The sequence below is a fragment of the Felis catus genome, chromosome B2 (assembly GCF_018350175.1).
Source record: "Felis catus isolate Fca126 chromosome B2, F.catus_Fca126_mat1.0, whole genome shotgun sequence".
NCBI classification, from domain to species: Eukaryota; Metazoa; Chordata; class Mammalia; order Carnivora; family Felidae; genus Felis; species Felis catus.
In genome coordinates, this window is record NC_058372.1 from 49,133,917 (window position 1) to 49,147,472 (window position 13,556).

General features: G+C 38.0%; 1 protein-coding gene across 7 annotated transcripts in view; it reads right to left on the bottom strand.

Annotated features, from left to right (window-relative positions):
* Positions 1 to 6,954: 6,954 nt before the first annotated feature.
* PKHD1 (PKHD1 ciliary IPT domain containing fibrocystin/polyductin) overlaps positions 6,955 to 13,556 on the bottom strand; it is a 489,098-nt gene continuing 482,496 nt past the window's right edge. For all 7 annotated transcript variants that reach the window (XM_011282361.4, XM_045057643.1, XM_045057638.1 and 4 more), the window contains one exon: positions 6,955 to 7,529. In XM_011282361.4, coding sequence (XP_011280663.2) covers positions 7,075 to 7,529 — 455 coding nt within the window. In that variant the 3' untranslated portion in view covers positions 6,955 to 7,074. The remainder of the gene's footprint in view (positions 7,530 to 13,556) is intronic.

Here is a 13,556-nt window from a genome sequence, read left to right on the forward strand (position 1 = left end):
GTGGTGGCGGCGGGGGCTGGGGAGAATGCTGATCCCCCGCCTTTTCTCCATGGACCCTGACCTGGACCCAGTGGACTCCATTTGAGTCATCCTCATTGTGCTGCTGGCACAGATGGGGGTGGTCCTTCTCACTCTGCCAACTTCCCTGACCCTGCGCTTGGCTAGGATTCAAAGACCTGCTCTGTGTGCTCTGGCACTGGGGAAATGCCTCTCATGCACCGGATATGTGGTGCTGCTGGCTTTGTCTGTGCTACCACACTTCAGGGAGGACACCCTTCTCCCACTGTGCTGCCGACCTCCCCACCAAGCCTTGGGGGTGGTGGACATAGGCAGGCTTTCTTTTCCCACAGCATTCCAGGGAGGGCACCACCTTCTCCTACTGCAGGCTGAGACCCTGACCTACCACTAAACCCAGGGTTCGCTCCCCTTCCCCCCAGGTATGTGAACAGGGAGCCGACCCTAGTCTGGAGAAAGGATCCCTCTCATTCCCAGGTCTTTCTCCTGTCCAGATACAGTCCTACACTTCCCCAGCCACTCTTTCTCTTCCCTTTGTCTCTCTGCAGAAGGGGATCTGTCCCCTCCATGCCTACACAGCCTGTTTTATCTTCCTCAGTTCACAATCACCCACCTATTGTTTCTCAAGTAGTCCAACTTTTTTCCTGGTAGATTGTCTCTTTTCCTCCCAGACTCTTAGGGTTCAAAGAGTTTTGGCTTCAGCACTTTGAGAAACGTGGCAAGTATGGATCCCCCTACTTCTCTGCCATGTTGGCCCAATACTTGGAATTTATATAATTTATATTGCTATATATCAAAGTAGGAAAGTAGCATTTAACCACGTCTTAAAAAATCTCAACAGAGGAACCTACACACTGTTTTCCGGGGTGGCTGCACCAGTTTGCATTCCCACCAACAGTGCAACAGAGAGGGATGAAGGGAAACCATAAGAGACTCTTAAATACAAAGAACAAACTGAGGGTTCATGGGGGTGAAGGAGAGGGGAAAGTGGATGATGGGCATTGAAGAGGGAACTTCTTGGGATGAGAACTGGGTGTTTTATGTAAGCCAATTTGACAATAAATTATATCTAAAAAATCTAAATACAGTAGGATACTGAAATAATTATAATATTTACTGATATTTTTTCTAAGCAATCATTTTTTTCCCTAATGCCTAATCTCTTCATATATGGTGGGTATCCTTCCATCTAGCCCAGTCTAAGTTGAAATCACTTCTACCAGGTTTTTTATATCATTTCATATGTTTCAAATGGTCATAAATTATTCACGTTATTTCCTCTGTTCAACAGTATTAATTCATTCATTTAACAATCCATGATATAGGGATAAGTAACTGTTCCAGTTAAATTTATATATTTCTCCCTACCTATAATGTCATCTTTTTAAGTTATTTAAACCCTGTCTATTTTCCTAAGTCTCACTTAAGTTTTCATTCCCTATGAAACTTTCTTCCCTTATTTCAAATATTATTATCCTCTATTTTCAGTGTTATTGCGAATATAAAAAAAAAAAAAAACACTTACCTATGGGGAGACTTTTCAAAGTGTTTAAAATAATGTGGAGAGATCTTATTGTCTTCTACCCATTCTTAGATAGAAACAAAACTCAGATTGGTTTCTGATATCTCCTCAAACACAAAAGTCAGAAAATATTGGAATGATAGTTCCACATTTTGCAAAGCAAAGGTTGTGATTCACATATTTTTATACTCAGCCAAGTTGTCTTACATATCTGAAAACTATTTCTAAGACAAATGGGCTCAGAAAAGATACTTCCTAGTTAGCCACATATTAGTTCTCAGTTCTATAAGTCAAAAGACTGGAAAGGCTCAACTGGATTTTATTTTTAGGGGATAACAAGATATTGGATCAGAAACCCAGGTTTGAGCCTTCACTTTACTGCTTACTGAGAAGGTATATTCAGTGACATAAGAGAGAATCAATGAGTGGAACTATTACAAAGGCCGAGAGGAAAGTGGTTCAAGAAGGAGGAAGAGAAAGGTTGGGTTAGGTGCTCCTGAGATGTCACGTAAGATGAAGATAAAGAATTGTTCTTTAGAAATGACAGTATGGAAGTCACTGGTGATTACCACAAGAGTAGTCTCTGTTCTGTAGATGGGTCAGAAAACATTCTGGAGTGCCTGGCAGTATGAATGAAAAATAAGGAAGTAATGGAATATGTGAACAAAAATCTTTTAAACAATTTTGCTGGAATAGTAGAAAAATGAGAAAGAGAACTGGAGGGGTCTATAGCATCAAAGAAACTTTATTTTTTTTAAGTGGGGTCTACTTAACCATGTTGGATAGTCATGGGAATAATCCAGTAGAGATTGATGACATTGAAAAGAGAGCTGATAATTGAGGTAGTGACATCCTTGGGAACAGAATGAAGATATGCAGAAAATAATACTAAAGAGAAAATTTGGTATTACTAGGCTTACAGCCTAAATTTAAATATCTTCTAGAGTTGTCTAAACTATAGATAAGCACACAAGATTTTTTTAAAATATTTATTTTTGAGAGAGAGAGACACACAGTGTGACTGGGAGAGGGACAGAGAGAGAGAGGGAGACAAAATCTGAAGCAGGTTCCAGGCTCTGAGCTGTCGGCACAGAGCCTGACATGGGGCTTGAACTCACAAGCCATGAGATCATGACTTGAGCCAAAGTCAGACACTTAACCAATTGAGCCACCCAGGTGCCCTTACAGGATTATTTATTTATCCTCAAACTTAAGAAAATTTTGGAGCATCTGATTTCTCAGGCCATACTCATGATTTGCAAATTAAAACTCACAGTCTTTTAAGGCTCTATTACAAAACTGAATCTATGAAATCTGCCAAATAAGTGTGCTTTGATAGATGCTTTCAAGAGTCAGTCCTTTGTGTTCAAGGTCTTAATACCATGTGGTGTGGGTTTAGAATAGGTTCTTATGGAGCTGGGCTAGAAGTACACAGTATGGCACTGATCCAAGGGAGAGAAACATACAACCCATGGTGGGCACTTCTCAGTACTGTGGGCATTGTGTTGTGTCTGCCCTTGACTTAGGGTGAGTGTTTGCTTCCCCAGTGTTTCCTCCATATGCGTGATGGGAAGGTGGCTCTTTTATAATTGAATCTGATTGAGAAATGCCAAGTCTGTAGCCATACACAAATTTTCCTTATAGGTCCCTCACATAGATGGGATCCTAGGTGGCATGCCCTGTATGACATTCCAGGGATATTCTGGTGAGAACACAGATTTGTTAGCACTCTAATCACTGTCCATCAAGAAACATTCCTTTCCCAAGCTGGAGACTTTACCTTTTACTTTCATTCCTCTTTGGCCTCTCTTTCTGGTCCATTCATCTTACACTCTCTACCCTCTTTATCTTCGCCTATATATATGTAAGTCCTCCATCCAGAACTAAATGCATTTTATATCAGCAAGTTCTACTCTTGAATGAAAATTAAAGAGATTGCTAGCCTCTAATCAATCATAAGTTGCAGAAAATATTTTTTAAAATTTGTTTTGGTAGTAATAGGTCCTATAAAAACATTGAAATACAAAAAGATAAAAAATTTGAGGTGAAAATCTACCCATATTACTGCTCCATTCCCTAAAGGTAACTATTTTTTTTTTCAAAAGTTTATTGGTTTCCTTTCCATAATTTTTCTATACATTAACAAACTAGAGGTAAAAGCATAATAAACACATTATTTTGTAATTTTATGTTTTTTTTTACCCTAATAGTATAGCTTGAATAATTTTCTACATCATTCTACTGGACAGATGTGCCATTAAAGTTGAGGAAATCTTAAAATCAGATACAGTCCAAACAAATTTCCAACTTTGCCTGGACCATTGCAAGAGTTTCATAATGACTGTTCCTTCATCTATACAATGTAGAGAAAAGTGGTCATTTCCCACATTTTTCAAAAGGAGATTGAGTCTCTTTCCCCTTGTTACAACTACTAATATTGAAATAAAATATATGGTGATAATAAATGAATGATCATTTTGATACTGAAATAAAAGAGAAAAATGATTTTTCAAAAACCCAGTAAATTCTAGAAAGTCTTCCAAATGCATTAAATGAATCTTCTGTCTCAAAAGAGACCAGATTGATGGTCTCTTCTTGAGTTGTTCTAAGCAAAGAGAACCCTGGTCTTTTTTCATGTATAAATATAACAAATGTTAGAAGAATATTTGTAAACACACAAATCTCCATATTCTACCAATTAGACTTCATTTAATTTTATAAAAGTGATTTATCCCTTTTAAAAGATTACATTCAGGAAATATGATTCATCTCTCAAATATATCTGCAGTTAATCAGAGTGCTATCACATAGTTTGAAATCAGCTGTGTTCTACACTCAGTAGAGTAATTCCTTCTGCTTATAGCTCCTTCAAAATTGACACTGAATACATTATAAATCCTGGAAACAAAATATGGAATAAATGCATGAATTTAAATGACAGAATTAATTAAAATCCTTTACTGTTATTGACATGTACGGTTTTATAGAAGCTTGGATGAATAATATTTGCATGTGATTTACATTCAATTTCCCCATATTCATTTTTGCATACAGTTTGCATACATTTCAATGTATAGTAATTTCATACATTTAGACTTAGACTGTGAGATGGAAGGGAGCTATTAACTAATCTTTGAAAGGTCTGGGCCTTTTGGTTCTCAGTAGCCTCACTGGGCAACAATATGGACAAATCTGCTGCAAGATACAATTGTGGTCAGACTGGCTCAGCCTGTCACTCTGAGAGACATGAAATTCTGTCTCTGGTACCTTCTCTGAACACAATCCCTAAAACCACAGATTGTGGAAACTACCTTATCTCTCATTATCCTTCCCTCTCAGTTTTAATATCCAGAAATATTTGCAAATATTTTTGAACTCTTTAGAATTTTAATTTGTTCACTATCTTGGGGGAAAAGAAGCCACCATATATAAAAAATCAGAAGTGGGAAGCAAGAAGAGATTCTTTGAAATAACAGAGGAACTTGACACTTTTCAATTATTTATTTCAGTAAAGAGTAAGGTTGTTGCTGCCGGGAAATATTTTTTGAACTAGCCATGTTAATGGTCTGAATAAGTTTAGGTTTGGCCAATAGTGGTGCTTTATGTAACTAGCTCATCTCCAGACATAAATGAACCAAGAGCTAATTGTCCCATTTTCTGAGGAGAAAAAGAGGACTGGCTTAATTATGGGTTAAAGGTTTCTAACTAGACTTTAAGATTCCATGCCATATGCTAGAGCCCTGCTAGTTACTCTAGATATTTCTGGCCACTGTTCTGGCACAAAGAGTCCATTTTGGCCTGAGGGATTCCAAGCATGGCTAAGGGAGCTTTGATAGATTAATTATGGTTATTCCTAAACGGAGGGATAGGATCACACTTGCTTTCCAGAAAGATTAATCTTTTGGCACATGGATGATTGGTAAGAAGCTAGTAAAGGTTGGGAGATGGGTAAAGGAGTAGAAATAACCAGTGGTAGCTGACTGAGAAGGATGAGATAGAACAAGGAGTCCTGGTTGACTTCCAGATATCTAGTCTGAGTGCAATGATGCTGTGTATTGCATTAGGGCAGGCATGAAAAGAAGGAGTATGTTTTAAGGCCATCTTAACTTCTCAGTGTCTGTGGGATAACCTAGTGGGAGTTCTCAGTAGGCATCTAACTATATGTTACAGAGCTCAGGAAATAAATTTGGGCTGGAATTTGTGGTGATAAAAGAAGTCACTGGAATGAAAGGGAGAATGTGTAGACAAACCCAAAGCAGTAGTGCTAAGAATATCATTTTAAAATTCTCAAAAGACTTAACTTCTGAATTGTTTTTGTACAAAATATTACAGATCTCCGACAACTCAATGTATCTACCAAAAAATGCAAATTGGAGTAACCTCAGAGATCAGGAAGCTACAAAAAAGGTTATAGCTGGGACTAATTAAACTGGAGGAGGCATAGTCTGCCTAAGTCCATCAAGTTATTTCTTCTTTGTTATGTTTTTGAACACTATTAGTGCCCAAACAAAACACAAAAAGGACTTACCCTGGAGAAAGACAGTTTATGCCTCCAGAGTAACTTTCTATAGACCAGATTTCCCATCAATGCCCTTCTTAAACACAGATTACTTGGATTCCAGTTTCTTGATGAACATCAATCTTAATACCTAATTGTTTCTCCCTCAGAATCTAATACAGTGTCATCTTCTTTTCCGAGCGCTTTAAGGCTTGAAATCTCTATAATACATCTAAAGAATAGACAAAAGGCTGAGAATGTTCCTCACGGTACAAAGATATTTTCCCATTGATGCCTTGGAGATGATGACTTTCTGTCAGTACCCACTATGGGATTAGTTACAGGGCATCATTATTGAAAATTCTGCAATAAAAGAGTATGTTTCCTTCCTCTGTTCTAATTCAAACATAAGAAGGCCTCTGAATCTTTCAGAGATTAGAAAATCCTGGTTTATATTTTGGGAGCAGCTGAGAACAGGTTGTTTCTGGAAATTCTTCTCACCTCAGCTCTTTGCTTTACTCTCTTGGAGCATAAAGCCTTCTGGATCCAGAGCCAAGGACACAATCAGGCTGCCTAAAGTGTCCTTTTGTTTGAACACTGATGAGCCCTCTGTGAATGTATGAATTAGGTGAAATTGCCTTTAGCATCCTTCCCCAACTTGGTATGAGTTGACCTTCCACTCTGGCCTTAATTAGAACCCTTAGAACACAGTCTAGAGAGGCTGCCATGACACAAGGTCTTCCCTCCTTCATTGGGCAGCTGCACACATTATCTTCTCCAAAAATCAGTGCTCTGAAAAATGAGTTCACTAATAATCGGCTTGGGCACTTGGTTATCTCTGGTCTCCCCAAATAGTTTTATTCCGTTGTAAATTTGACCCAGCTACTAACAGAACTACTTAAAATATATATATATATATATATATATATATATATAACTTTGGTCCATGGACAATTCCCTTCCCCAGATTGTTTTTATATCTTTGCCCTTAATTAAACTCTCAACAAAGCCCCTAAGAACATGAATTATCGTGCACCTATCACAGTTGTTCCTGAATAGTTTCTGGGTGAACTGAATGAAGAGAGAATGCCTGGGTAGCGCCACAAGAGTCTCTCTTCTCTTGAGAAAGCCCCACACTGACTCTTTCCTTGCCCAGTTGGCTCTGCCCCTGCAATTGCTGCCTCTCTTGTCTGAAGTCTGGGCAGAGCAGTAACTGCTGATCTTGGCCTGCCAGCTGGTATCTGACCAACTGTTCTTGGGCCTCCCTCCAGTTCCCAGTCTCCTGCAGGTATACATGCTGAGCAAGAGAGCCTGGAGCACACGTGTGCCCCTGGGATGGGACGCTGGTAAGACCAAGAGCAGGAGCAACAGCCTCTTCTTGGCGGCCAGCCTCCTTCTGGACAGCACGGTGGCCGACCTTCCTTCTGGACACTCCATTCAGTGACTGGTGGGGGAGCTGGTTCAATTTGTCCACCATCACCTTCATCTTCCTATCTGTGAGAGAAAAGATGTAGGGGGAGACATGGATTTAGTTCTCAAATCAGTTGAGAACCATCACTTTATATATTAACATTCCTGAAAAGATGCTGTTGATTAAAGATTAGGTTGTATCAGCTTATTGATTTGCAAATACCTTTAGAAATATATATTTTTCTTCCTTAAAACAAAACAAACAAAAAAACACCGCAGGGGTGCCCGGGTGGCTCAGTCAATTAAGTGTCTGACTCTAGATTTCGGCTCATGTCATGATCTCATGGTCATGGGATTGAGCCCACTCATTGGGATCCATGTTGTCAGCACAGATCCTGCTTGGGAGTATCTGTCTCTGCCCGTCCCCCACTCATGTGCACATGCTCTTTCTTTCTTGCTCTCAAAACAAATATTTTTTTAAAAAAACTCACTGTATCCCATGCCCAATTTATAATTAATATTATTTAATAAAAATTTGATAATATCACTTCCCAGGAAAATATTTTTTATGATCTAGATAAGTCATCAAGGATTTCTCCTTCTAAGCACAATGTCTTAAATCCCAAAACCAGACCACAGTCAGGCCTTACCAAGCATGCCAACTCCCATTTGTATTAAGAAATTTGAGCTCTAAAAGCCAGTCTTACCTAACACTGGTTTTTATGACAAATTCACAATCTGAATATCTTTGATTTTATAAAACATGAATATAAACATATGTAGAGATAATACAAACATATCAATAAACATGTATCCATATGAGTGTGTACATGTATGGTTATATAATAGTGGAAGGAGAGAAGGAGCACTAGACTGGGGTCCCAAAATAAATGTTTAAGTCTCTCTTCCCTGCTAGCTGGCTCTGTGACTTTCATCATGTCTCTTGGCCTCTCTGGACCTCGGTTGTAGAATTTCATATTACTCTCAGGTGCTACTTAACAGTTTACTAAAATGTATTTCATTTTAGCAGTCTTAATTTAATTATAGTTTTCTTCCCTTGACATTTCATTTGTACTTCCACTTCCCGCCCCCCCCCCCCCCCTTCAACAGAATTAATCTTCAACTCCGAAGAGTACAACATTGGTACTAGCCATGGTAACAGATGATCTGGGCACTTTTGCCCTAATTTGTCCCAATTCTTTGAAGGATGTATTATATAAGCAATAACACTTCTAGCCTTTAAAATATGACCATGCCATAAGTGAATGAGCTAACTTACCTATCATATTACTTAGAGAATAAGTAAATGATGATGAACTAGAGCTAGATAGAACTAAATACAGTTAAATGAAACCTACCAAAACAGTTGTTTATGGTATTAAATATGTGAAAGATGGCCTCTAGAAGTGACATAGCAAAGGAACAAAGAATGCAAGCTTAGAATCAAACAAGTATGGTTAGATATCCTGCTTGGTCCCTTACTTGCTGAATATATGTGCAGACTGTACTTACCCTCTGTGTGCCTGTTTCCTCATCTGTAGAACAGTTAAATTGATAGTATCTACCTCATAGAATTGTTTGAAGGTTAAATAAGATGAATCATGCTAAGCACTACCCAGAATCTATGATGTAGTGAAGATTAGATAAGTAATAATCATCATAATTCAAATTGCTAGTACTCAGATAGTACTCATTCTTGCCAGGCACTGTTCTTAATGCTTTATGCCATCACTCACTGAATCCTCATAGCCACTCCATGAGGCTAGTCCCATTATTGTCCTCATTTTACAGATGGAAAAACAGGTATGGAGGGTTGAGTTATTTGTCCGAAGTCACAAAGCCTCCAAATGTAGACACAAGATTCAAACTTAGCTAGCCTGGTCTTTACCATTTAACATAATTACTTAATATGATTCCATACACATAATTTTTTACTTTGTCTATGTTTTACCTTAATAAAATGTATCCTAAATTAATAGCCTTTTGAATATCTTTATCTCACACAGATGGATATATTATACAGATTCACCTGAAAATAAACAAATATGCACCATCAACAAGAGAGACCCCAGATGTCTAACTTGGGAGTGTCTTTTTTCCCAAGTTTGCCTAAATTTGTATATACATTCCATTCTCACCAATTTTCTTAAATGTCGGCTCTTAGATTTGCATTTATTTGCCAAATATCTGGTTGCTGAAGGTTTGAAACATTTTCATTCATAAGTTTCAAAATTGCCTCAGATTCAATATCTCAAAAGAATGAACTTGTTATATTCTTCTCAAATTCTACCTTTGTCTTTCTTTACCCTTTTTCAATCATGCTGTCCCTTTCAGGTGCTCCAACTACATTGTAGGAGGAATCATTCTGAGCCTCCAGAGATTCTTCATTGTAGAACTCATCTGTTTTCTCACTGGCTTATTAGTTCATTGTTCATTCATTCATTCATTCATTCATTTATTCATTGTTTTCTGAGCACCTGCTATATGATAGGCCTAGAAATACAGCAGTGAACAAGAAACAGTCCTGATAGCCTTTAGTTTATGCTCCAGGAGTGGGGGCAGACAGAAACTAGAATATGCATGGATGGAGCCTGTACTATAGTGGTCCTACTAGAAGCTCCTGGGAACTTCTCCCCTGCTCTCCAGGAGCTCCAGGAAACAGATCTCTAAGCTGATTAAGGTGAGAGCCTGGTAATAAGTGTGATAGCAAGTGTCTAGGTAAAATACTAGGGAAAACAAAAGAAGAATTACTTTATACTTACAGCCTGAAAGATTAGGAAGACTTCACAAAGGAGATGACTTGGTTTTGAGGGATAATATTGTGGGAAGATATTCCAGTATATGCTTTGGCACATGCAAAGACAGGAAGCAAAAAAAAAAATAGGTCAAGACACAGAACTGAGGTTGTGTATAGAGATGTGCCTGTGGTGTGGGGAGTGTTAAAAGAAAAAAAAAGTAATAATACTTGATAGAGGCAATAAATAAATAAAGGCTCTTGAAAACTCTACTAAGGAGTATGGATTTATTTCATAGAAGATGGGGAGGTGATTTTAGAGTAGGGAAGTGACATCTTATTTTCATCATGGGAAGAACAGGCTTTCTATGAGAAGAAAATGAACTGTGAGGGAAAGAAGGAGGTCATTTGAAAGGCTACTGAAATAGTCTGAGCAAGAAATAATAAAGAACGATAGGCCAGAGTCAAATATGTTGAAGAGAAGAATAGACAGATTCTGAGTACAAGTTGTAACAGTGGTAGTGGAAGGGAAGGTTAGTATTTATTGAATGTCTAGGTATGCATCAAGGACTTTAGAACTGTTCTCAGAGATTCTAAGACAGAAGACATCTTGTAATCTAGGGAAAGCAAAACAGTGTATCTCTATTGCATCAGAAGAAAACACAAAACATTTGTAGGTGCACATAAAGATACAAACCAATTGAAAATAAAAATATTCCTGTCAGGCTGTATTACCACTGGTGGTTATCCAACTTCCTGGTAGTTATAGGGGCTAATGAATTTTTCTTGAATGAATACTATAAATATAAGGATGTGAATATATTTTATATTTCCCCCAAGAAATTATAGCTTTTTTGAAAACATGGGCTTGCTCTTACTTTGTTTTCATCTTTTATAGAAATTATTTCATTGTTAACTAAACACTGATATTAGTTTCCTTTTCTGCTAAAGGAATGTTAAAGAAAGTGGGAAGCTTTTTCGGACTAGGTATCTGCAAAGTCATGTCACAGTAACAAAGTCCTTAAGTTCACATTCTGGCTAGTGTTCACAGTGTGTGCATACACGCATGTGTGTGTACACGTGTATGCGCTCACATGCTCAGGACATGTGATAAGAGTTCAAGTTTTGGAATAGGACAAACTATTGAACCTATGGTTCAATAGTTCTGGGTTCTGGGTTTAGTAAAAAAAAAAAAAAGTAATTGAACCTTTGAATTGCAGTTTTCTTGTTACCAATATGGGATAATTTGGTCTACTATCTCATAATGCTGTCATGAAAGCATATGAGTTACAACATGTTTTAGCATATTGTAACCTAAGAGGGTCCCTATAAAGCTAAACTCTTGTGTTGCAGTTCTGTTATTGTGATGATGATAATGAAAGTGATGATAATGAGGATGACTTGAGGAAGGAACAACAGAATCATTCATAGGAGTATTTCATGGAAATTTAATGTACATACTAGTTTATTCATTATTTTAAACTTCTGTGATTTTTATTGAGATTGGTAGATCAGTTTGGGGGATATTGACATCTTAACCATATCAAGATTTCAAATCCATGAAGATGGTATATTTCTCTATTTATTTAGATCTTCTCTCAGCCATGTTATGTAGTTTCAGTGTAGAGGTTTTACACATCTGCTAAATTTAGCTCTAAGCATTTATATATTTGATACTATTTATTTTTTAATACGAAATTTATTGTCATATTGGTTTCCATACAATACCCAGTGCTCATCCCAACAGGTGCCTTCCTCAATGCCCATCACCCACTTTCCCCTCCCTCCCACCCACATCAACCCTCAGGTTATTCTTGGTTATTAAGAGTCTCTTATGGTTTGCCTCCTTCACTCCCTGTAAACTTTTTTTCCCTTACCCTCCTCCATGGTCTTTTGTCAAGTTTCTCAGGATCCACACATGAGTGAAAACATATGGTATCTGTCTTTCTCTACCTGACTTATTTCACTTAGCATAACACTCTTCAGTTCCATCCACGTTGCTACAAAAGGCCGTATTTCATTCTTTCTCATTGCCACGTAGTATTCCATTGTATATATAAATCACAACTTCTTTATCCAATCATCACTTGATGGACATTTAGACTCTTTCCATAATTTGGCTATTGTTGAAAGTGCTGCTATAAACATTGGGGTACAAGTGCCCCTATACATCAGCACTCCTGTATCCCTTGGGTAAATTCCTAGCAGTGCTATTGCTGGGTCATAGGGTAGATCTATTTTTAACCTTTTGAGGACCTCCACACTGTTTTCCAGAGCAGCTGTATGAGTTTGCATTCCCACCAAAAGTACAAGAGGGTTCCCGTTTCTCCACATCCTCTCCAGCATCTGTAGTTTTCTGATTTGTTCATTTAATCCACTCTGACTGGCATGAGGTGATATCTCAGTGTGGTTTTGATTTGTATTTCCCTGATGAAGAGTGACATGGAGCATCTTTTCATGTGTCTGTTGGCCATCTGGATCTCTTCTTTAGAGACGTGTCTATTCATGTCTTCTGCCCATTTCTTCACTGGATTGTTTGTTTCTTGGGTGTGGAGTTTGGTGAGTTCTTTATAGATTTTGGATACTACCCTTTGTCCGATATGTCATTTGCAACTATCTCCTCCCATTTCATTCGTTGCCTTTTAGTTTTGTTGATTGTTTCCTTTGAAGTGCAGAAGCTTTTTATCTTGATGAGGTCCCAATAGTTCATTTTTGCTTTTAATTCCCTTGCCTTTGGAGATGTGTCAAGTAAGAAATTGCTGTGGCTGAGGTCAAAAGAGGTTTTTTCCTGCTTTCTCCTCTAGGGTTTTGATGGTGTCCTTACATTCAGGTCCTTCATCCATTTTGAGTTTATTTGTGTGACTGGTGTAAGAAAGTGGTCTAGTTTCATTCTTCTGCATGTTGCTGTCCAGTTCTCCCAGCACCATTTGTTTAAGAGACTGTCTTTTTTTCCCATTGGATACTCTTTCCTGCTTTGTCAAAGATTAGTTGGCCATACATTTGTGGGTCCAGTTCTGGGGTCTCTATTCTATTCCATTGGCCTATGTGTCTGTTTTTGTGCCAATACCATACTGTCTTGATGATTACAGCTTTGTAGTAGAGGCTAAAGTCTGGGAATGTGATGCCTCCCACTTTGGTTTTCTTCTTCAATATTGCTTTGGCTATTCGGGGTCTTTTGTGGTTCCATACACATTTTAGGATTGCTTGTTCTAGCTCTGAGAAGAAAGCTGGTGCAATTTTGATTGGGATTGCATTAAGTGTGCAGATTGCTTTGGATAGTATTGACATTTTAACAATATTTATTCTTCCAATCCATGTGCACGGAATGTTTTCCATTTCTTTGTATCTTCTTCACTTTCCCTCATAAGCTTTCTATA